The sequence below is a fragment of the Globicephala melas genome, chromosome 10 (assembly GCF_963455315.2).
Source record: "Globicephala melas chromosome 10, mGloMel1.2, whole genome shotgun sequence".
In the NCBI taxonomy this organism is placed as follows: Eukaryota; Metazoa; Chordata; class Mammalia; order Artiodactyla; family Delphinidae; genus Globicephala; species Globicephala melas.
The window spans coordinates 63,045,615-63,070,165 of NC_083323.1; the positions used below are offsets into that span (position 1 = coordinate 63,045,615).

The window sequence follows — 24,551 nt, forward strand, 5'->3', positions numbered from 1 at the left end:
AAGAGAGCAGGGATGGCTGGACTAACATCAGACAAAAACAGACTTTAAATAAAAAAAGCTTACAAGAGACAAAGAAGGACATTACACATTAATAAAAAGTTCAATACAGAAAGAAGATTTAATAATTAGAAACATTTATGCACCTGACAGACCGAGACCATCAAAATATATGGAGCAAGGACTTCCCTGGTGGTCTAGTGGTAAAGAATCTGCCTTGCAATGCAGGGGACTGCGGGTTCAATCCCTGGCCAGAGAACTAAGATCCCACATGCCAGGGGGCCACTAAGCCCATAAGCCACAAATACTGAGCCTGTGCGCCTCAACTAGAGAGCCTGCGTGCTGCAAACTACAGAACCCATGTGCTCTGGAACCCGCATGCCACAACTACAGAGCCCACCCACCCAGCCTGCATGCCACAACTAGAGAAGAGAAAACCCACACGCCACAACTAGAGAGAAGCCTGCGCGCCATAATGAAAGACCCTGCATGCCTCAACAAAGATCTCACATGCCGCAACTAAGACCTGATGCAGCCAAAAATAAGTAAGCAAATAAATAAATAAATAATAAATCTTAAAAAAATTATATATATGGAGCAAGAACTGACAGAATTGAAGGAAGAAATAGTTCTACAATAATACTTGGAGACTTCAATACCCTACTCACAGTAATGGACAGAATAACTAGACAGAAGATAAGTAAAGAAATAAAGGATTTAAAGAATGCAACAGACCCAATAGATCTAACAGACATATACAGAACACTCTACCTAACAACAATAGAAATACATATTCTTCGCAAGTGCACATGTGACATCTTCCAGGATAGATGATATGCTGGGGCACAAATGAAGTCTCAACAGATTTTAAAAGATAGGTATCATACAAAGTGTCTTCTCTGACCACAATGAGATAAATTTAGAAATCAATAACAGAAGGAAAGCTTGAAAATCTACGATACAGTGAAAATTAAACAACACATTTTAAAACAATGACTGGATCAAAGAAGAAATAACAAGGGCAATTAGAAAATACTTAGAGATAAGTGAAAATGAAAATACAATATACCAAAACTTACAAGCGGTGCTAAGGAAGAAATTTACAAATGCTTACATTAAAAACTAAGATCTCAAAAAAATAATAATAATAAAATAAAAAATAAACAACAACAAAAAAACTAAGATCTCAAATTAACAACCTAGCTTTACAACTTAAGGAACAAGGAAAAAAATAAATAAAAAGAACAAAGTAAACTCAAAGCTAGCAGAAGGAAGAAAATAACAAAGATTAGAGCAGAGATAAATGAAATAGAGAACAGAAAAGTAGAGAAAATCAATAAAAGCAAAAGCTGGTTCTTTGAAAAGATCAACAAAATTGACAAACATTTAGCTAGATGGACTAAGAAAAAAAGAGGAAGATTCAAATTATTAAAATAAGAAATGGAAGTGGGTACATTACTACCAATTCTATAGAAATAAAAAGGATTACAAGAAAATACTATGAACAATTGTATACCAACAAATTGTGTAACCTAGATGAAATGTTTAAATTCCTAGAAACACAAAACCTACCAATACTAAATCATGAAGAAATAGAAAATCTAACTAGTAAGGAGATTGAATCAGTAATAAAAAATTTCCTGACAAAGAAAAGTGCTGGACCCAATGGCTTCACTAGTGAATTCTACCAAACACTTATGCTTGTCAAACTTTAAAAAACAAAAACAAAACAAAACAAAACAAAAAATGGCTGAAGAGAAGGGAACATTATCTAACTCTTTCTATGAGGCCAGCATTACCCTGAGACTTAGCCAGACAAAGACACTACAAAGCAATATGCCTGGGCTTCCCTGGTGGCGCGGTGGTTGAGAGTCCGCCTGCCGATGTAGGGGACACGGGTTCGTGCCCCAGTCCGGGAAGATCCCACATGCCACGGAGCAGCTAGGCCCGTGAGCCATGGCCGCTGAGCCTGCACGTCTGGAGCCTGTGCTCCGCAACGGGGGAGGCCACAACAGTGAGAGGCCTGCGTACCGCAAAAAAAAAAAGCAATATCCCTTATGAACACTGATGCAAAAATTCTCAACAAAACAGTACCAAACCAAATTCAGCAGCATACTGAAAGGATTATACACCATGACCAAGTAGGATTTATTCCTTGAACACAAGAATGGTTCAACTTAAGGAAATCGATCAATGTAAAACACCATATTAACAGAATAAAGGGAAAAAAACCCCACATGATCATCTTAATTGATACAGAAAAAATATGTGACAAAATTCCATATCTTCTCATGATAAAAACACTAAAAAATGGGGATTAGAAGAAAACTACTTCAACATAATAAAAGCCATATATGAAGACCCACAGTGAACAATGGTCAAAGACTAGAGCTTTTCCTCAAAGATCAGGAACAAGGTAAGAATGCCCACTTTTGCCACTTCTATTCCACACAGTACTGAAAGTTATAGCCAGGGCAATTAGGAAAGAAAAAGAAATAAAAGACATCTAAGAGGGAAAGGAAAAAGTAAAATATGTTTGCAGATGATATGATCTTATACGCAGAAAACGCTAAAGATTACACACACACACACAAACACACATACACAGTTAGAACAAATAGATAAATTCAGCAAAGCAGCAGGATACAATGTCAACACGCAAAAATCAGTTGTACTTCTGGGGACTTCCCTCGTGGTCCAGTGGTTAAGAATCTGCCTTCCAATGCAGGGGACGTGGGTTCAACCCCTGGTCAAGAAACTAAGATCCTACATGCCGTGAGGCAACTAAGCCTGCGCACTGCAACTACTGAGCCCACGCGCTCTGGAGCCCACGCACCACAACTAGAGAGAAGCCCGCACACCACAATGAAGAGCCTGCGCTCCGCGGTGAAAGGTCCCATGTGCTGCAACGAAGATCCTGCATGCCACAACTAAGACCCAATGCAGCCTAATAAATAAATGAATAAATAAATATTTAAAAATAAAAAAATATAAAAAATAAAAATAAGAAGTGGGGGCGAGACCAAAGAATCAAAAAAAAAAATCAGTTGTACTTTGATACATGAACTAACAATCTAAAAAGTAAATTACAAAATAAATCAATTTACAATAGCATCAAAATGAATAAAATACTTAGGAATTAAGTTAACCCAAGGAAGTGAAAGACTTGTACAATGAAAACTATAAAACACTGTGGACAGAAATTAAAGAAGACATAAATAAATGGAAACACATTACATGTTCATGAACTGGAAGACTTAATATTAAAATGTCAATACTACCCAAAGTGATCTACAAATTCAGTGCAATCCATATCAAAATCCCAATGATATTTTTTGTAGAAATAGAAAAACCCATCTTAAAACTCATATGGAATCTCAACGGACCAAAACAATCTTGAAAAAGAAGACCTAGAGATTATCATACTAAGTGAAGTCAGACAGAGAAGGACAAATACCATATGATATTTCTTATATGTGGAATCTAAAATAATGATACAAATGAACTTATTTACGAAACAGAAACAGACTCACAGACATAGAAAACAAACTTACGGTCACCAAAGGGGAAAGGTGTGGGGAGCAGGGAGGGATAAATCAGAAGTTTGGGCTTAAAATATATACACGACTATATATAAAATAGATAACCAACAAGGACAGGAAACTACACTCAATATCTTGTAATAACCTACAATTGAAAAGAATCTAAAAAAGTATATGTGTGTGTGTGTATAACTGAATCACTTTGCTATATGCCTGAAATTAACACAACACTGTAAATCAACTACATTTCAATAAAAATTTTTTAAGAAAAGAAAAAGAGGAACAAAACAGGAAGACTTACACAACTTGATTTCAAAACTTACTACAAAGCTACAATAATCAAAACAGTGTAGTACTGGCATAAAGACAGACATATAGGGACTTCCCTGGAGGTCCAGTGGTTAAGACTCTGCCCTTTCACTGCAGGGGGAGTGAGTTCGATCCCTGGTCAGAGAACTAAGATGCCACATGCCGCACAGCGTGGCCAAAAAACTTAAAAAAAGGAAAAAAAAAAAAAAGACAAACATATAGACCAACGGAATAGAATAGACAGCCCAGAAATAAACTCTCACATATATGCCCAAATGATTTTTGACAAGGGTGCCAAAACCACTCAATGGGAAAATGACAGTCTTTTCAACAAATAATGCTGGGAAAACTGGAATGTCCACGTGTAAAAGAACAAAGTTGGACCTTTACCTAAAACATTACACAAAAATTAACTCAAAATGGATCAAACATTTAAATGTAAGACCTAAAACAATAAAACTGTTAGAAGAAAATGATGTAGGGCAAAAGCTTCACAATACTGGATTTGGCAATGATTTCTTGGATATGACATCAAAGGCACAGTTAACAAAAGAAAAAAACAGACAAATTGGACTTCATGAGAAAAAAGGCAACATACAGAATGTGAGAAAATATTTGCAAATCATATATCTAAGGGATTAATATCCAGAATATATAGAGAACTCTTAAAACTCAACAACCACAACAACAAAAACCACCTGATTAAAAAACAGGCAAAGGACTTGAATAGACATTTCTCCAAAGAAGATATACAAATGGTCAAACTCATGAAAATGCTCAATGTCACTCATCATAAGGAAATGAAAATCAAAACTACAATGAGATATCTCCTCATACTCATTAGAAAGGCTATTATCAGAAAAAACAGAAAACAAGTGTTAGGCTGTTGATAAACTGGGACTCTTGTGCGCTGCTGGTAGGTATATAAAATGGTACAGCTGCTGTGGTTCCTCAAAAAATTAGAATTATCATATGATCCAACAATTCTGTTTTGGGCTATATACCCAAAAGACCTGAAAACAGGGTCTCGAAGACATATTTGTACATCCATTTATTCACAACAGCTAAAACATGGAAGCAACCCAAGTGTCCATTGATGGTTGAATGGATAAACAAAATATGATACATACATACAATGGAATATTATTCAGCCTTTAAAAGGAAGGAAATTCTCTAATATGCTACAACATGGATGAAACTTGAGAACATTATGCTAACTGAATAAGCTAGGCACAAAAAGACAATTACTGTATGATTTCACTTATATGAGTTATCTAAAGTAGTCAAAATTATAGAGACAGAAAGTAGAGTGGTGGTTGCTAGGGGCAGAAGGGAGGTGGGAATGAGACTTACTTTTTAATAAGTATAGAGTTTCAGTTTTATAAAATGAAAGTTCTGGAGATGAATATTTGAAAGATGCTAAGAGTAGATCTTAAGAGTTCTCATCATGACAAAAAAAATTTTTTTGATACCATTATGGTGCTGAATGTTAACTAGACTTATTGTGGTGATCATTTCACAATACATATAAATAGTGAATCATTATACTGTACGCCTCAAACTAATATAATGTTATGTGTCAATTATACCTCGCTTTTTTTTTTTTTTTTTTTTTTTGCGGTACGCGGGCCTCTCACTGTTGCGGCCTCTCCCGTTGCGGAGCACAGGCTCCGGATGCGCAGGCTGAGCAGCCATGGCTGACGGGTCCAGCCTCTCCGTGGCATGTGGGGTCTTCCCGGACCGGGGCACGAACCCGTGTCCCCTGCATCGGCAGGCGGACTCTCAACCACTGCGCCACCAGGGAAGCCCCTCAAGTTTTCTTAAATTAATTTTTATTGGAGTATAGTTGATTTACAAAGTTGTGTTCGTTTCTGCTGTACAGCAAAGTTAATCAGTTATACATATATATATGTCCACTCATTTTTAGATTCTATTGCCATATAGGTCATTACAGAGTATTGAGTAGAGTTCCCTGTGCTATACAGTAGGTTCTTACTAGTTATCTATTTTATATATAGTAGTGTGTATATGTCAATCCGGTATGTTACCTCAATTTTTTTAAAAAAAGAAGTAAAATATAAACCCTTCGTTGGCATATTAGTCCAGATATTAACTTAGAATAAAAGCCAAAAACAAAAACAAAAAAGAAAAGGAGAGAGAGAGATCTGGAATGGTTAAGATGGTAAATTTTATGTGTATTTTACCACAGTAAAAAAACATTTGGAAAAAAACTGCACTATAATATCATTTTTCAGCTACTGGATTAGCAAAGTTCAAAATGTTTCATAACACTGTAGGGTTGAGGGAATAAAGAAACAGGCATTTTCATATATCACTTGTGGGAGTGCAAAGTGGTACTCTCTCTATAGCAATCTGGTAATACTTATCAAAATTACAAATACATATACACTTTGACCCAGCAATTCCACTTCTAGGAGTTTATCCTAGGTGATACTAACACATGCAAAATGATATATGTACAAGGTTATTCACTGAAGTATTGTTAATAATAGCAAAGGGTTGCAAACAACCCGAATGTTGATCAATAAAGGAACGGTTAAGTAAGTTATGGTACATCTAAACAGTAGGATGAGTATACATTCATAAAAAAACCACGAAAGCTCTTTATATATTGACATGGAATAAGCTCCAAGATATATTACATGAAAAAGGAGCAAGCAAAGAGGAGAATATATACTCATATTTGCTTATATATACGTATAAAATATCCCATAAGATACATAAGAAATTGATAATACAGTTTGCCTCTGGTGTGTGGAACCAAATGGCTGGGAACTATCCCCAGGGATAAAGATGTTTCAGTATATTCACTTTTATAGCTTTGAATTTTGAGCCACATGAATATATTACCTATGCAAATACTAAAATTAAAACAAAAATCCTTTACCTTTTATTTTGTCAAACCACAGCTCTACTAGAAATACTTAATTCTATTTCTAAGGCTAGACTGACATGACTGAATTAATTTTACCCTAAACCCCTTTCATGGCCCTAACAGGAATACTAATGTAACGCTAGATATAATTTTTTCCTCTCCACAGCTCTCATCTCTCTTTCTCTTAAATACTTTCTCCCATGTGAACTGGCTGAGTTTTCATATCACTGTCCTATATATATAATACCTGTCCCAGTAACTGTTCATGGTTACATCCTATTGAACTAATCCCAGCAGTTAACTGAACTAGATTTGGGCGTTTGGGACTGCCAAACTGAAGCCATTTTTCTTTCTCCAAATTTTAAGAAATTTATGTCTCCAACACATACTTTTCCAGCTTCATGCATATCTCACATCACTAATAACCTATTATCCTGGGCCAATAAATTAATAAGCTGCTGTTCTCCAGAACACACACTCACGTTAGGTGAAAGCAATGGGAAGAAGTTAAGCAAATACTCAAAGCTACAGGTATGGAGAGCTTCAGGGGAATCTGTAGTAGTATTAAGTTCTTCTTAGAAAAAATTCTCAAGGGTCATTGGGGTCAGGCCTGGTTTAATCAATACTTAACAGAACTCCTAATGAAGTGATGTGGAGTCATCAAGAAAGTATTCCAGTACTCCAGCACTAACCTAATATAGACCCTAAAGAGATTTCATAGAGATACTTGATTGAAATTCACACTTCAAGCACTTCCTAAAGGAACCAGATTTAGAGTAAAGAGCTATGGGAAGCATTCTGAGGCCAGCTAGTATCCTTTGGGGAAAGCACTTTGGTTTTAAGTGGATAAGGAGAACTAATATGTTAGACACTGTATTAAGTACTTGCATTTGTTCATATTATTTTCCTATTTTAGAGATAAGCAAAATAAGGCACACTAAGGTTAAACAATATTCCCAGGAAATAAAGCCAGTAAGTAGTGAAAAAGGATATAAATCCAGTTCTGACTGACTCCACGGCCCAAGTGCCTTCTACCTCCCTGAACTGGACCATCAGACCCCTCCGCATAGCTAATAGTAGCAAAGCCCCTCTTTAGGCTTTAAGCCAAAGCTCATTAGTATCAGAGATCACAACACAAGTGGTCTGACCTGAGAAGCTGAACTATTTTAACTGACCTGTGATATGAATTATGTTGAAAACCGCTGGACTAGATCACTTTCTCTAGAGGACCTCTGCTTTCCTTGACATGCTCTCTAGTTTCACCCCTGCCTAATATTAATAATATTAATACCCTCTGCAATTGCATCATGGCAGAGTCATTCTGCTTCCTGCCCAAAATCACGTGGAGGAGATTGTGTGGTATTCTATGTACATAGCTGTGTTTCAGTGTCATAGAAGAAAACTTTTCTTAACCAGGGAAGCTGAAGATGCATATGTAAATCTTCCAAATATTTTGGCAGAGCTTAAATTTTTTTATAATACAAATATTGATATCACACTTCTAAATTTAATTCATTTTTACCTTTTTCTTGCCTGTTACTGTCCATTCTTTGAGTACTTCACTGGCACTACCTGTAAGAGAAACCAATTACATATTTCTTCTCCTACCGCATGCATGCTCAAGCAGGAATTAGTGTCCCCGAATTTTGTAACTGCTGGAAAATCTCCAAAGTTCCCAATAGGAAAAGTTAAGGTTCAAGTCTCTAAGCTAATGTAATGAGATAAACATGTCATGCTTACCTTTTAGAATACCTGCCCATTTAGATTCCCCTTCTCCATTCAATTTCCTCAGTAAGTTCTTCCAAGAAGAGACTAATGTAGCCTGACCATTTTAAAGATTCTTTTATTTATATATCTTTGACCGAATACAAAGATGACTGGTTTCAGCCCAAGTACGGTATCCTCTCTCCTCCAGAAGATTACACACCACCTTAGCTACACTGTTTCAGAGAGAACTGTATACTACCCTAGACCCAAATACTAACATTATGAAGAAAACAGATGAAGACGAAGAAAAACCTTACAGTATTTGGACATGTTTATTCTATACTGGTAAATTCAGAAAAAGAGAAACGGGGAGACCTATTCTGATGTCGCTGTCACTGTTCCCTGATGCGATAGCTTTAGGCAGTTTTTCCCAAACAAGTTATGTGGAAAGAATTTTGTAAAACACTCCTCAACTCTATAAATCAGAAGGCTTGGCTAAGCCTACCATTTTTTGTATGGTAGATAAGGATACTCAAACCCATATATTTGAATCACTTGCCAGAGCCCGACTAAATGGTACTGGAGCATGAAAAAGAATGTTGAGTCCCTGAATCTGCCATCTGTGGCTGAGCTACTGGACCACTACTTTGTCATTGTTTCTTAAATTCTTATTACACCCAACTCCAATCAAGTCCCTTATACCACTGGCCACCTAATTTCTTCTTAACTACCATTAGAGAACGTTCTGAATAAAATGATGGAGTCTTCTCAGCTTGTCTCTTATTCCAGGTATTATATAGCTTATGAACGAATTACTTCTAGGGCTGAAATAGGGAGCTTTAAGAGATATCTTTAAAAATGGCATGGTATGTTATGTTATCATGGCGTCTGCTATATCATCTATGAAACACCAGATTGCCGAATGAATGTTATAGAATGCTGAAGCAACTTCTATTTGAACAAATACAAACTTATAAAAATATTGAGCTAGGATTACCTTCCATGAATGCTTGCACTGTTTTGTCCACACAATTATCAAAGTGCTGCAAAACCAGGATAATTTCATTGTTACTCTTATTGGGAACTATTGCACGTACTGCATTTATCTGGAAAAGAAGACAAGTTCATTTAATTCTAATATCAGTAGGTCAGTTGGAAACTGAGATCTCATACAGAGAATAACAGAAAGGGTACCGTTTCATTTTTAACAAGATATATCACTCTTTAGTGTCAGTGTGAGTACATACAACCAACTCACTGGGAATGATTAATAGATGAGTGATAACAGTACATAAAAATTAATTTCAAAACTTAGAAAAGCAGAACATTTCTAGAAACAGATTTGTGCCAGGGGATTTCACTGGTGGCACAGTGGTTAAGACACCACGCTCCCAATGCAGGGGGCACAGGTTCGATCCCTGGTCGGGGAACTAGATCCCACATGCTTGCTGCAACTAAGAGTTCGCATGTCACAACTAAGGAGACCGCATGCCGCAACTAAGACCCAGTGCAACCTAATTAATTAAAAAAGATTTGTGCCAGATTTTGTTTCAAGAAAGGGTGGTTTAATTTAGGTATCAGGTATTAATTTAGCATCAACATTTCCTCATTTTTAGCAAACTACAGAGAAAGGTGGGAAGTTTAACGAACCACCAACAATAACAGATTTTTTTTTTTTTTTGCGGTACGCGGGCCTCTCACTGTTGTGGCCTCTCCCGTTGCGGAGCACAGGCTCCGGACGCGCAGGCTCAGCAGCCATGGCTCACGGGCCTAGCTGCTCCGCGGCATGTGGGATCCTCCCGGACTGGGGCACAAACCCGTGTCCCCTGCATCGGCAGGCGGACTCTCAACCACTGCGCCACCAGGGAAGCCCAACAATAGCAGATTTTTGTACAGCATTTTTCAAAACGTTTACTTCATATCATTTAATTGTATAATAATGCTTAAAGATAATTTAAATTATTATAAACTGTTTCAGGTATATAAAACATAATGAACACTCACTATATGACAGCCAGTTTAATAAAATAAAATATATGCAACTGAAGTGCCCATGAAGTCTCTCCTAAACCCCATTTCCCTCCTCTCCACAGAGATCTCTACCTTGAACTTGGTGTTATTTTGATACATGTTTTTGTACTTTTATGATGTATGTATGTATCCACAGGTAATCCATATTACGGTTTTGCATTACATAAATATTATCATATCGTACATGTCTATATTCAATTTGTTTTTTCATGTAACAATTTTTTTAGATTTATTTTTCATGTTGATAAATGCATCTTATTCATTTATTTTAACGGCTACATAGCATTTCCATTGTATGAATATAGCCAATTTATTCATTCTCCTGTTGATGGACATTTACGTTCTTTCCAGTGTTTGGTTACTATGAAAAATGTTATAATAAATATTCCTATGCTTATGCTTACTTGCTGAATACTCAGTGCCTATGACAATGTTTAGCAAATTGTTAGTTAAAAAAAACAAAAAACAAAAGGGTCTTCTGTGAACAGTGAGAGGATGCCTCTATTGTATATAACCACTAGTAGAATTCCTGAACAGTAGGGCATCTACAATTTCATTAGAAATGCCAAATTTCCCTTTAAAACAGGGAATTCCAATTTTGTCAGTTATTCCTAAGGTATTTTAAGGTATTTTATATCTTTTGAGATTAAAAATACTTTATAATAATTGCATATTCTGTTTTCATTTTTGTATATCGATTTTATATCCAGCTATTTTGATGACTTCATTATTCCTAATAATTTGATGCTTTCTTGGTTCTTCTATGTAGACAAGAGTATTGTCTATAAATAACGGCAGTTTTTTTTTCTTCCTTTCTAATCCTTATAATTTTCATTTCTTGTCTTACTGCACAATGTGAAATTGGTTATTTTTTCAAGAAGACCTGATTCTTTTTGGTAGAAAGTGGTAGTTAGAAACCAAGATCTAAGAGCTAGGTGTGTTTATTGCTACCAGGGAGTCATTATTTCTAGGTCCTTTCAGTGGATAGAGCTAGGAAATTTTGTTTCTTACAACATAAGTTCATATATAATAATAAAAGTTCAAATATAGTATTAAAAGGTTTGGGTTGTTTTGGTTTTTTTGCGTGCCATGTGGCTTGCAGGATCTTAGCTCCCCGACCAGGGATCAAACCCAGGGCCTCTGCAATGAAAGCACAGAGTCCTAACCACTGGACCACCAGGGAATTCCCCATCTATGCATTTAAAATGATGTATGTTATTTTTCATTCTGTACTTGTAAGCATTGTATATTAGAAATGTTTTCAGGTATCTAGTCAGCCATACTGCTTGAAAAGGAAGTCCTTTTATAGACGAAGAGAAGTAAAGTATCTTGTTCAAGTAATTAGCAGAATCTGTATTAGAACCTAAGTCTTTCTTAGTACACTTGTTTTCATATCATTCTATACTTTTTTTGTTTCAGGCTTAATTGAACAATGATAAGGTTTAAAACCACACAAATGGGAAGGTATATAATCTATAATACAAAGAGGGCAAATTTGTAATATACATTTTTGAAATGAGCAAAAAACTTAGCACTGATCACTAGAAAATGGGCTTCAGGCAAAAATAACAGATTCAATGATAAAGGTAAAATTCTGATAACTTAAAATGTGAAAGTGTTTATATTACTGAACCAATATATATCTATGACTCCATAATCAACAATATACTTTTTAAATAAGACAGAGAACACACATAAAGCTTTTTTTTTTAGATGTTTTTCTCAGTATAGCTCATTAAGGGTTATATTACTAAAAACAACCTTTTCTTCCAAAGGTATATTACTTAGAAAATTTATTTCTCTTCTTGCTCTAAAGTCTCCTGGACTTAAAAATCCTCTTCAAGTGAAAGGGTAGATCCTGGGACTTCCCTGGTGGTCCAGTGGTTAAGACACCATGCTCCCAATGCAGGGGGCCCGGGTTCGATCCCTGGGCAGGGAACTAGATCCCACATGCATGCCGCAACTAAGAGTCTGCATCCCACAACTAAGAGTCCGCATGCTGCAACTAAAAGACCCCACGTGCCGCAACGAAGATCCCACGTGCTGCAACTAAGACCCGGCATGGCCAAATAAATAAAAATCAAAAAATAAAAATTGGATTGTCTTAAAAAAAAAAAGGGAAGATCCTACTCAGATTGTTCTTTAAAGAATGTTGCTAGGGTTTCCCTGGTGGCGCAGTGGTTGAGAGTCTGCCCGCCGATGCAGGGGACACGGGTTCGTGCCCCGGTCTGGGAAGATCCCACATGCTGCAGAGTGGCTGGGCCCGTGAGCCATGGCCGCTGAGCCTGCGCGTCTGGAACCTGCGAGTCCGGAGCCTGTGCTCCGCAACGGGAGAGGCCACAACAATGAGAGGCCCGCGTATCGCAAAAAAAAAAAAAAAGAATGTTGCTAAATGAGATACACACTTAGCCATATAAATATTGTTATAATATTAATTAATATTAAGATGTCTTCAAGAGAATTTAGAATAAATATATGTATATGTATACATGCAAAGCAAATTGCACGTATAGGCTCTGATTCCTCAAAACCTTCATGGTGGTTACTCTCTGATATACAGTGGCATTCATACAGTTTTGTTCTTAAAATTTCACTTTCTTAATGAGTTTGTATAGCCATTGATTTTATTAGTATCTAAATTTTAACAAAACATTCAAGTTTCTTATCCACAGTAACTAGTCATACCTTCTCTTTCATGTTCTCAAAAACTCCTCCCTGGGCCAGTACAGTATTGGACTGCAAATCAAAAATGAATCCTGATGAATCTGAAACAATGAGAAGGAAAAAATATATTCAACATGGTCCAAAGCTAACACATAATCCATCCCATAAAATGGAAGGGCCAATACTAGCTGCTTTTCTCCCATAGACAGCTAACAAGAAGTTAGTTGTTATTTTGCAAATTCTATTATATAGATAACTGATAACTACATTTGCATTAAAATTATAAAATTAATTTTATTTTAATAGAAACTGTCACAGCTTGAGAAAAACACTAAGTACATCACCTATATTAGACTGTCCAGTAATCCTTGGTATCTTTGTTAACTATCTTATGTTAATTTAAAAGACCCTCTAAAGTAAAGTAGCTAGTAAATAGCTCCTCAAGGTAAAGTTTAATACTAACAAATATGAAAATGTGAGAATGAGAGCTTCTGTGGCATTAATAATAACAACACATGAAAGTACTTTCCATCTTCCAGACTGCAACACACACACACCATGTTCTTAGACTATGAACTCCATGAACACATTTGTTTGTGTTCCCAATATAATACTTGATAAAGCAATGTACTTGAGTTTACATTACCAGCACAAATGGGAAAACTTAGTTCAATGTAAGTAATTACAGAAAAGAGTTTGGCTTCCCTGCACTTATAAAGAAGGCTATCTATGAATTTAATCAGTTGCTTTACCCGTGACTATATGATCAACAAATTACCTCAGCTTTAACACTTGACAACTTTGTTTTAATCTAATGAGATGCGATCCTAGGACATGGTTAGAGTGCTTCTCAAATTCTGATGTGTATATTTAACATCTGGGGAAATCTCCAGTTAAAATGCACGTTCTGATTCAGGAGTCTGGCGTGTGGCCTGAGGTTTTTACTCCCAAACGGTATCAACATTGCAGATCCATGCACCATACTTGGGAGTAGCTTGGGGGTTAGAATTTCAACAAAGCAAGTAAAAGGGGAAATTTTGAGAAAAGGGGTTGCTGTGGTCTGAATGTTTGTGTTCTCCCCTCCAAATTCATATATGAAATCCTACAGTGATGGTATTAGTAGGTGAGGCCTTTGGAGAGTGGAGTCCTCATGAATGGGATTAGTGCTCTTTTTTTTTTTTAAATTTTATTTACTTATGTGGCTGCGGTGGGCTCTTCCTTGCGGAGTGCGGGCTCCAGAGTGTGAGGGCTCAGTAGTTGTGGCGCGTGGGCTTAGCTGCCCCACGGCATGTGGGATCTTACTTCTCTGACCAGGGTTTGAACCTGCGTCCCCTGCATTGGAAAGCGGATTCTTAACCACTGGACTACCAGGGAAGTCCCAGGATAAGTGCTCTTATAAAAAAGATTCTACAGAGTTCTCTAGCCCCTGCCACCATGTGAGGACACAATGAGAAGTCTGAAACCCAGAAGAAGGCACTCACCAGACCGTGGTGGCACTCTAATCTCAGATTTCCAGCCTCTAGAACTGTGAGAAGTAAATTTCTGTTGTTTATAAGCTACCCAGTCTGTGGTACTTTGTTACAGCAGTCTGAACGGAATAAGATGGGGGTATAAAAAATACAGTAACATACTAGTGCGCTTTCCAAATTCTTTTACTATTATTTCAGATTTTAAAAAAAATTTTTTTAACATCTTTATTGGAGTATAATTGCTTTACAATGGTGTGTTAGTTTCTGCTTTATAACAAAGTGAATCATCTATACATATACATATATCCCCATATCCCTTCCCTCTTGTGTCTCCCTCCCTCCCTCCCTATCCCACCCCTCTAGGTGTTCAGAAAGCACCGAGCTGATCTCCCTGTGCTATGGGGCTGCTTCCCACTAGCTATTGGTTCTACATTTGGTAGTGTATATAGGTACATGCCACTCTCTCACTTTGTCCCAGTTAATTAAAGCCTCTTTTACAGCTCAATTGTTATCCTGTGTTTTAAAATACCTCCTAGTTGCTGTGGAAGACTGATAATTATAAGTTAGAATGATAACAATATTTTGGTACTAAAAGTGGAAAAGAGGATATGAATAGAGCCAATGTCATTCAAAGAGAAACTATGTTTGCCAATTACCATTGAACTGTGAATTAAGTTAGATTTAACCTCTGTAATATTGGCAGTATCATGATTGTTCCCTGAATGAAAAATCAGGTCACATTTACACAAACTCAGTATTTAAAGCCTGAGTTTTCCAGATGACGACATAATATGGTTAACTCCCAATTATCTTTATTAATTGAAAAGAGACACAGTACAGATAAAAATCTTATATAGCCAAAATACTAGTACCCAGCAACCTTCTCAGAACTGCTTTAGGTTATCCAGATGATATAACCTGACAGTTGTAAGTGCAGATGACCCTTGAACAACATGGGTTTGAACCGCCTGGGGCTACTTATACACAGATTTTTTTCAACAGTAAATACTACAGTACTACACAATCTGCGGTTGGTTGGATCCACAGATGCAGAACTGTGGACACTGAGGCCCAATTGTAAGGATTTTCCACTGCACTTGTGGGTCAGCACCCCTAACCCCCATGTTGTTCAAGGGTCAACTGTACTCTCTCCCAAAGACACATTAATGAGCACTGAGATGATACAAAGGACATCAGTAATCTTACTAAGGAATCAAACCACCAATCTCTTTTAGGGAAAAGAGGGGATACTTAAGGTAAAACAGCATTTTGGAATCTATATTTAAATGAACTATTCGTATTTCTAATTTCTACATCATCTAACACTTTTTATTTTTTTTTCCTTTAACAACATGCTAGATGAAACCAAGTGCAAGGAAAACAAAGGGTAGTTCTGCAAACACCTTCAGTTACTCAAATTAGCATAAGTATTATTAGGGTTTATTTGGCATACCAGTTAGGATAATGATTAAAAATACATAAAGCATAAGAACCTAGGGGCAGGACAGGAATAAAGACACAGACGTAGAGAATGGACTTGAGGACATGGGGGGGGGAAGGGTAAGCTGGGACGAAGTGAGAGCGGCATGGACATATATACCCTACCAAATGTAAAACAGATAGCTAGTGGGAAGCAGCCACATAGCACAGGGAGATCATCTCGGTGCTTTGTGACCACCTAGAGGGGAGGGAGAGGGAGGGTGGGAGGGAGACGCAAGAGAGAGGAGTTATGGGGATATATATATATATATGCATAGCTGATTCACTTTGTTATAAAGCAGAAACTAACACATCATTGTAAAGCAATTATACTCCAATTAAAGATGTTAAAAAAAATACATAAAGCAGCTGTTTCAGTCAGGATCCCAGCAGGAAACAAACAGCACACTTAGACTGGGAAATCTGAAGAGTTTAATGAAGGGACTATTTTCGAAGGTGCTGGTAGGGAGTAGGGAAACCACAAGATAGAGCACAGTACTCCTTGGCTAATAATAGCAACGTATATTGCTACTGGAGGTTTTAAAGAAGGTAAGGAGGGAGCAATTACTGGAACCCAGAGAGAGCAGGCTCTTTCATCTTTGTTTCATCTGGTGTGGAGACAGCCACAGGATAATAGTCCTTTAGTCAAAGGACACAGTAAGCCCACAGTGACCCCTCAGGGAAAGATTGGGGGAACAGATACTCCTACCTCACTCTCCTCCTTGCCTCTGGTCTCCTGTCTATGCTGCCCAATAGCCAAACTCAACCAGAAGCCCAAGGGCAAGGAACCTGTAGTCTGACCTGTAGTCTGTACAAGTCAGCCTCCCAGGGCACAAATGCCCATTTTGTATTTATATTCTAAATCATGAGTTCGCCAAAAAGGGCAGCAATAATTTAACATCTTAACTTGTCTATTCACCAGCTAATACTGCCTCTTTTTACTTAAACCAACAACTCAAGTAGATTCAAAACCCTGCTTCAATGAACTGGAGCTTAAGTGCCTCTCAACATGACAGGGAAAGTCATTTTTAATTCCCACCAACAACATTTAGTGATTTAACAATTCTCTTATTTTTTCATGCAAAGAAAGCCTAAGATTTACTTAATTCCATTGGTAGGAAATAAGGCAGGGTCTCATCCTTTTATAACTACTCTATGATAGAAGGTCATGTATATTCTATCAGAAATAAATTTTTAAAGAAAAAAAAAAATGAAGTTAGGGCTCCCCTGGTGGCGCAGTGGTTGAGAGTCCGCCTGCCGATGCGGGGGACACGGGTTCGTGCCCCGGTCCGGGAAGATCCCACACACCACGGGGCAGCTGGGCCTGTGAGCCATGGCCGCTGAGCCTGCGCGTCTGGAGCCTGTGCTCCGCAACGGGAGAGGCCACAGCAGTGAGAGGCCCACGTACAGCAAAAAAAAAAAAAAAAAAAAATGAAGTTAAATACTATACTCTGGCAAGATTCATAAAGGATATGAGGAACCCTTGACACTGAGCTTTCTTATCATCATTTATCTCATTCTATCAGGAACCATCTCACAGGTTTCTTGGAATTATTTCAAATAGCACAGATTTAGGAACATTTTGGGAAAAGTATGCTATTTATAGGATCACTGACATATCTGTAAATATTGCAGGCTTTGTTATTGTTTTCACTGGCTTCAAAAATCAGGCAAAAGTTATGTCAATGAGGATAACAGAAATATCTGACTATCACATATATCAAACCAGACTTGAGCAAGTTTTTTTAAAAATTGAGGTATACGGGAGGATCCCACAAGCCGTGGAGCGGCTGGGCCCGTGAGCCATGGCCGCTGGGCCTGCGCGTCTGGAGCCTGTGCTCGGCAACGGGAGAGGCCACAACAGTGAGAGGCCCGCGTACCGCAAAATAAATAAATAAATAAAATAAAATTGAGGTATAATTGACATATATGTAACTTTATATTATGTAGTTTCAGGTATATAGCATAATGATTTGATATTTGTATATATTGTGAAATGATCACCACAATAAGTCTAGTTAACATCCATCACCATACATAGTTAGAATTTTTTTCTTATGGTAAGAACTTTTAAGATACACTCTCTCAGCAACTTTCAAACAAGCAATACGGTATTATTAACTATAGTCACCATGCTGTACATTACAGTCCCAGGACTTATTTATTTTATAACTGGAAGTTTGTACCTTTTGACTCCCTTTACCCATTTGGTCCTCCCCCAACCCCCCATCTTTGGTAACCACCAATCTGTTCTCTGTATCTATGAGCTCTTTTATTTTCAAATTTTAGATCCCACATTTATGTGAGATCATACGGTTTGTCTTTCACTGACTTATTTCACTTAGCATAATGTCCTCAAGGTCCATCCATGTTGTCACAAATGGCAAGATTTTCTTTTTTATGGCTGAATAACATTCCACTGTAATATATACACCACATTTTCTTTATCCATTCATCCATCAATAGACACTTAGGTTGTTTCCATATCTCAACTACTGTAAATCATGCCACAATGAACATGGGGGTACATGTGTCTTTTCGAGTTAATGTTTTTGCTTTCTTTGGATAAATATCCAGAAGTGGAATTGCTGGATCATATGGTAGTTCTATATTTAATATTTTGAGGAACCTCCATACTGTTTTCCATAGTGGCTGCACCAATTTACATTCCCACCAACAGTGCACAGAGTTCCCTTTTCTCCACATCCTGGCCAACACTTGTTATTTCTTGTCTTTTTGATAATAACCATTCTAACAGGTGGGAGGTGATATCACATTATGGTTCTGATTGCATTTTCCTGATTAGTGATGTTAAGCCCTTTTCATGTACCTGTTGGCCATCTATCTGTATGTCTTCTTTGTAATTGAACACATATCTCAACCAACTTTGAAACATAGTCTAATTCTGTTTTTAATTTATAATTTAACCTGAAGACCATATTGTATTCAATGTTTCATAATTAGTTTGGTTAAAATGTCTGATTATTCACAACTCTCAGGATGGAAGGAAGAAAGGCAGGCAGGCAGGCAGGCAGGAAGGAAGGGAAGGAGGGAGGAAAGGAACAAAGGAAGAGAGAAAACAGTATTCGTGAGGATGTGGAGAAACTGGAACCGTCATACCTTGCTGGTGGGAATGTAAGATGGTATAGCTGCTGTGAAAAGCTATATGGTGACTCCTTAAATACATAATTAAAGATAGAATTATCATATGATACAGCAATTCCACGTCTGGGTATACACACAGAAAACTGAAAGCAGCAACTTGAACAAATATTGGGTTGGCCAAAAAGTTCATTCGGCTAGTGAATACATTGTTCAATAAAATTCTTGGTGAAGATGAAAAATGTGTCTTTCAGTTTTACTTAAACCCGAACGAACTTTTTGGCCAACCCAATATTTGTATACCCATGTTCATACCAGCATTATTCACAATAGCCAAAAGGTAGAAGAAACAAAATGTCCATCATCAGAAGAATGGATAAAGAAAATGTGGTGTGGGGCTTCCCTGGTGGCGCAGTGGTTGGGAGTCCGCCTGCCAATGCAGGGGACACAGGTTCGTGCCCCGGTCTGGGAAGATCCAACATGCCGCAGAGCGGCTGGGCCCGTGAGCCATGGCCGCTGAGCCTGTGCGTCCGGAGTCTGTGCTCCGCAACCGGAGAGGCCACAACAGTGAGAGGCCCTCATACTGCAAAAAAAAAAGAAAATGTGGTGTGTATATATATACACAATGGAATATTATTCAGCATTAAAAAGGAAGGAAATTCTGACACATGCTACAACATGGATGAAGCCTGAAGATATTATGCTAAGTGAATTAAGCCAGTTACAAAAGGACAAATACTGTATGATTCCACTCATATGAGGTGACTGGAGAGTCAAATTAAAAGAAGGGAAAGTAGAATGGTGGTTGCTATGAGCTGGGGAGGAAGGGGGAAAGCAAGATCTTGTTGAACAGATAACAGAGTTTCAGTTTTGCAAGTTGGAAAAGTGTGGAGATGGACAGTGGTGATGGTTGCAGAGCAGTGTGAAAATATGCCACTGAACTGCACACTTAAACATGGTTAAAATAGTAAATTTTATGTCATGTAAATTTTATCACAATTTAAAAAAATTTAAGTTCTAATTATAAAGAATGTTAAGAAAAGAAAATAGCATTATTTTCTAATGTAAAATTTTAAATGTAAGGATCCCTTACTGAGATTCCAAATTAATCTCTGCAAAAAATATTTGGTAAGCACCTACCATGAGCCAAGCTAGGCATTGAGGATACATTGGCAAACAAGACGTCTATGGTTCCTGCTCTGAGTTTTATAGTCTAATGCAAGAGACCAGTAAAAATAAACAATCTCTCTAATAATGATAGCAACTATGCATAGCTTATTAAATTGCACAGTACTAAATACATATACTAGATGCCCACCATAACACTATTTTGAGGCAGAGATTTTTTTTTTTTTTTGGCTGCGTTGTGTCTTTGTTGCTGCACGTGGGCTTTCTCTAGTTGTGGTGAGCGGGGCTACTCTTTGTTGTGCTGCATGGGCTTTTCATTGTGGTAGCTTCTCTTGTTGCAGAGCACAGGCTCTAGCCAAACGGGCTTCAGTAGTTGTGGCACGTGGGCTCAGTAGTTTTGGCTTGCGGGTTCTAGAGCGCAGGCTCAGTCGTTGTGGCCACGGGCTTAGTTGCTCCACGGCATGTGGGATCTTCCCAGACCAGAGCTCGAACCCCTGTCCCCTGCATTGGCAGGCAGATTCTTCACCACTGAGCCACAAGGGAAGCCCCAGGTGGAGATTGTTGAAAGCTTTACTATTTAGGGTCCTACCTAAAAAGATTTAGCAGAGCTAATATTATTAAGGCGCGGTAAGGCTCTTTGAAAGTACTAAAGTGAATTCAATCTGATTATCAATGAGAAGATTGTTTCCTTCATGGAAAAGTCTGTTCCCCCAAATTCCAGGCTGCTTACAGTAGAGAGAAGCATAGAGGGGGCTCAACCCAGACATGGAGTAAGTCTAAGGATTCTTACAGGGGCTAATGCATTTGTGTCTTTGAATTTAACAACTAAAAACTCACGGTTTTAGATTGTTTATGTATTTTTTTTCATTGACATGATGGCAAATTATTATATTATCCAATCTGACAAGTGAGGAGAAAGGTGGAAATATAATCCCTTCCAGAATACCTTCTCTTCACTTTACAATGATGAGAAAAGTCAGTCATGGTACTATTCTTTACCCAAACTCATACAGTAAGAAACCTACTGCAGAACCAAGGACAGAGTCCAAGTTTTATGCTACACACAAAGTGCCATAACTCATCAAATATACTAGTTCTCAAGTTGCCATTATTTTAACTAAAAGGTGGTATATCACCTTTCTTCTAAGGATCTCAGATTTTTGTTATTACTCACTGATGTTCCTCCTACATACATGAAACAAGTTGGATTACAAAATTATTCACATTTCACCATGGCCAAAGACAGGCCATACAGTTAAGAGCCAATTAAGTGCAGGTAAGCCCAGAGGTGAAGAACCCTAGACATACAGATAACCTAACAAGTGTGATGATCACTTGTCATATTTTCCCGAACTGTATCAACTTCCCTTTAAAAATTAAAAAGCAAACTCAAAAGCAGAGGCTAAGTGCCAGAAGTGGTATCTCATGAACAATTAAACAATCTGAAGTTCTCCTTTAGACTGAACACAGCCAGTACTCAACCACCTAAAAGAAGATAACTAGTCTCTTGCAATTGCTTTTTTTGAAAAATTTGCCAATTTTGAGAATAATCCACATATAAATCACCCTTAAAATTACAAGTGGAGTTCAGTTTCTTCATGGGCACTAATGGCAAACATAGGGACAGGGGTTATGTTGCACAAATGTGAGTGCAAGGAAAAGAAAGTTATTGTCACAGGCACTACTAGCTAAAGCCTAGAGTGTATTCACAACTTCAAAACTGAAGATGCCACCAACTTCAGTTTCCTAGGTGGTAATTCTCTCTTCTGTCAATTTACCTTCTAAGCTTAGAAGAATTATGACTGTTTTGGTAAGAAATAAGATACTTATTTAAAAAGGGGGGATATGTGTAAATAAAGGGGATTCAGGCTTAAAAGGGAAGCAAATCAGAGATGAGAAATTTAGAAAGGCAACTATGTCAAAATGCCATTTTGTAAGATTTCTAGTTTGCTTTAAGTAATTCTACTATAGTACACTATTGTAGCTTTCTGAAATGCTAGCAGTTTTATATGTTTAGTTGTTTAAAAGTTATTTAAGAAAGCTCCATCCTAGTTGCCAGTCCTCTTAGTAGGTTGTAAGGAGTCTCATCGATTGGTCTTCCTAGCCATTTCGGATGACTAATGTGGCTTCAGTGTCCAGAAAAATCCACACTTCAACTACCAATCAATCTGCTAAGTAGGTCTTCAATGAAAGAAAGCAGCCTTTTATCTTCCTGTTGCTTCTGCTTTCACTTGTCATCTAGTGTTTTTTCTTTTTCTGGCCGCACTGCGCAGCTTGTGGGATCTTAGTTCCCCAACCAGGGACTGAATCTGTGCCCTCGACAGTGAAAGCGCGGAGTCCTAACCACTGGATCACCAGGGAATTCCCTTGCCATCTAGTCTTAAGAGCTGATTAAATTTTTTCTTTACTTTGCTCCTTTGAGTGCTTCTTCAGCTACATTCTGAAGTACGTTGTGCCTCTTTTTATAGACAAAGCGCTTACACTGGGAAATTTCCTAACATCTAGAATAAGTTCTGATTTTTCAAGGCAGAGCTTGATGGGAAGTCACGGGTTTTATTATGCAAGCAATTAAACCCTACTTTACTCTCACCAATAGATTTTCCCAGGTTTCACGCAGATGCAACAGAATAAGCTTCTATTTTTTAAGTTCCAAAAGTTCTTGAGTGTCTCATTATTTAAAAGGTTCGATGGTTGAATGGTAGATAGGAAATTCAGGCCACGTTTCAAAACTGTCTTAGTAACGTATTCTAGAGAATAGCCAGGAGACAATGATATTGATTTTAATGCCAAACTTCTTCTGTCTCAATGCCATCTCTCATTAGTCTGAAATTAGTTCTCCCACATGTGAAATAAAATGCATAAGTAAAAAAAATTATTTCCTACTCCATACTGTCCTTCAGATTCTCAGAATTCTGCCAGCTGTTTCAAAAAAGAAACTCAATTTCACAAGTCAAAAAAATTTAAAGCACTTAAAAACTGTGATTTTTTTTAAAATAAAGAACTCAAATCTTTAATTACTAAGATCAGTACATGTTATTTGCTGATTCTAGATTATCTCCGAGTTAATGTTTTATATGCAAAACTCTGTATGTAGTTCCAGGGATGATATGAATTCAAATAGTTACTTCGAAAATTATGAAGCCACGTGATGATTATTTTGATATCTGTTTACAGCCAACTTTCAAGGCTTTTTTTAAGGAAAGCGGCACTAAAATAGAATAAAAAGTAAAATATCTAGTTAAGACCTTCTTTATTTCCAAGCAGTGAGAAGGACGGACTGAGTTTTACCTTTCTACTTGTTAATCTCTCCCAGCCTTTTGTGAAAGGAAGAAATAAATTGTGATGTGGCTAAAAGATGAACAGCCAGTAAAAACGGGGGTGGCGGGGGGAGAATCAAGGAAACTAGATAATCTAAAAAGCAGAAAGTCAGTCTGCGAATAAATCAAGTCCTCTAATATGCCTCTGTGTGAGCTGAGTCTGAAGAAAAACATTAAGTCTGAAGAAAAACATACTTTCCACTGCTAAGGGCCTATATTCAGTCTCTTACAAGTCAAACCCTCTTTTTAGGTTCCACTAGTATTTCTCTGTTTAATGGATCTTCTATGTTATGGGATCATTACTCTTGGATGTCCTTACAATATATACCATAGTTCTGGGCTTATTTCGTGCACTGGGTGAGTTGAATGCATAGGTTTTTATTTTTGTTTTTTAAATTCTTTCCTATTCCTCATGGTCTTTCAGATTCTCAAGAATTCTGCCAGCTAATCCAGGAAAGAAACTCAATTTCATAAGTCAAAAAAATTAAAACACTTATGAACTGTGATATTTAAAAGTAAAACAAACCTTCAAATACTAAATCAGTGCACACTAGCTGGCAGAATTCCTGAGAATCTGAAGGAGAGTAAGGAGGAGCGATTTTTTTTTTTAACTGCATTTCATTTCATATGTGGTAGAACTAATTTCAGTTTAGATCTGAGAGATATTCTGTTTGTCATTATAAAAGACTTTGCTTTGCACGTTCCTTCTAGTACTGTAAAACAGTGACTGTCTTCCCTCTCCACCCCATCTCATCCCCCTTGCTTCAAAGTACAGAAATGAACAAGGCAATCCTAATTGCATGCTTCTGTCTCCAACAAAACGATGACTTTTCTCATAATACACAGCACCGCAAAATCTGTTACTCTTCATTCATTAACCTTCATGCAAATAAGAATTAAATCTGTCAGC

At 37.4% G+C, this 24,551-nt stretch overlaps 1 protein-coding gene across 2 annotated transcripts in view; it reads right to left on the minus strand.

Moving 5' to 3' along the window:
- SPATS2 (spermatogenesis associated serine rich 2) overlaps positions 1–24,551 on the minus strand; it is a 138,935-nt gene that overhangs the window by 32,676 nt on the left and 81,708 nt on the right. For both annotated transcript variants that reach the window (XR_009565512.2, XM_030835165.2), the window contains exons 3-5: positions 13,168–13,247; positions 9,449–9,557; positions 8,267–8,316 (exon numbers count right to left, since the gene is read on the minus strand). Coding sequence is in view for 1 of the 2 variants with exons in the window: in XM_030835165.2 (XP_030691025.1) it covers positions 8,267–8,316; positions 9,449–9,557; positions 13,168–13,247 (239 nt within the window). In the remaining variant the exon portion in view is untranslated. The remainder of the gene's footprint in view (positions 1–8,266; positions 8,317–9,448; positions 9,558–13,167; positions 13,248–24,551) is intronic.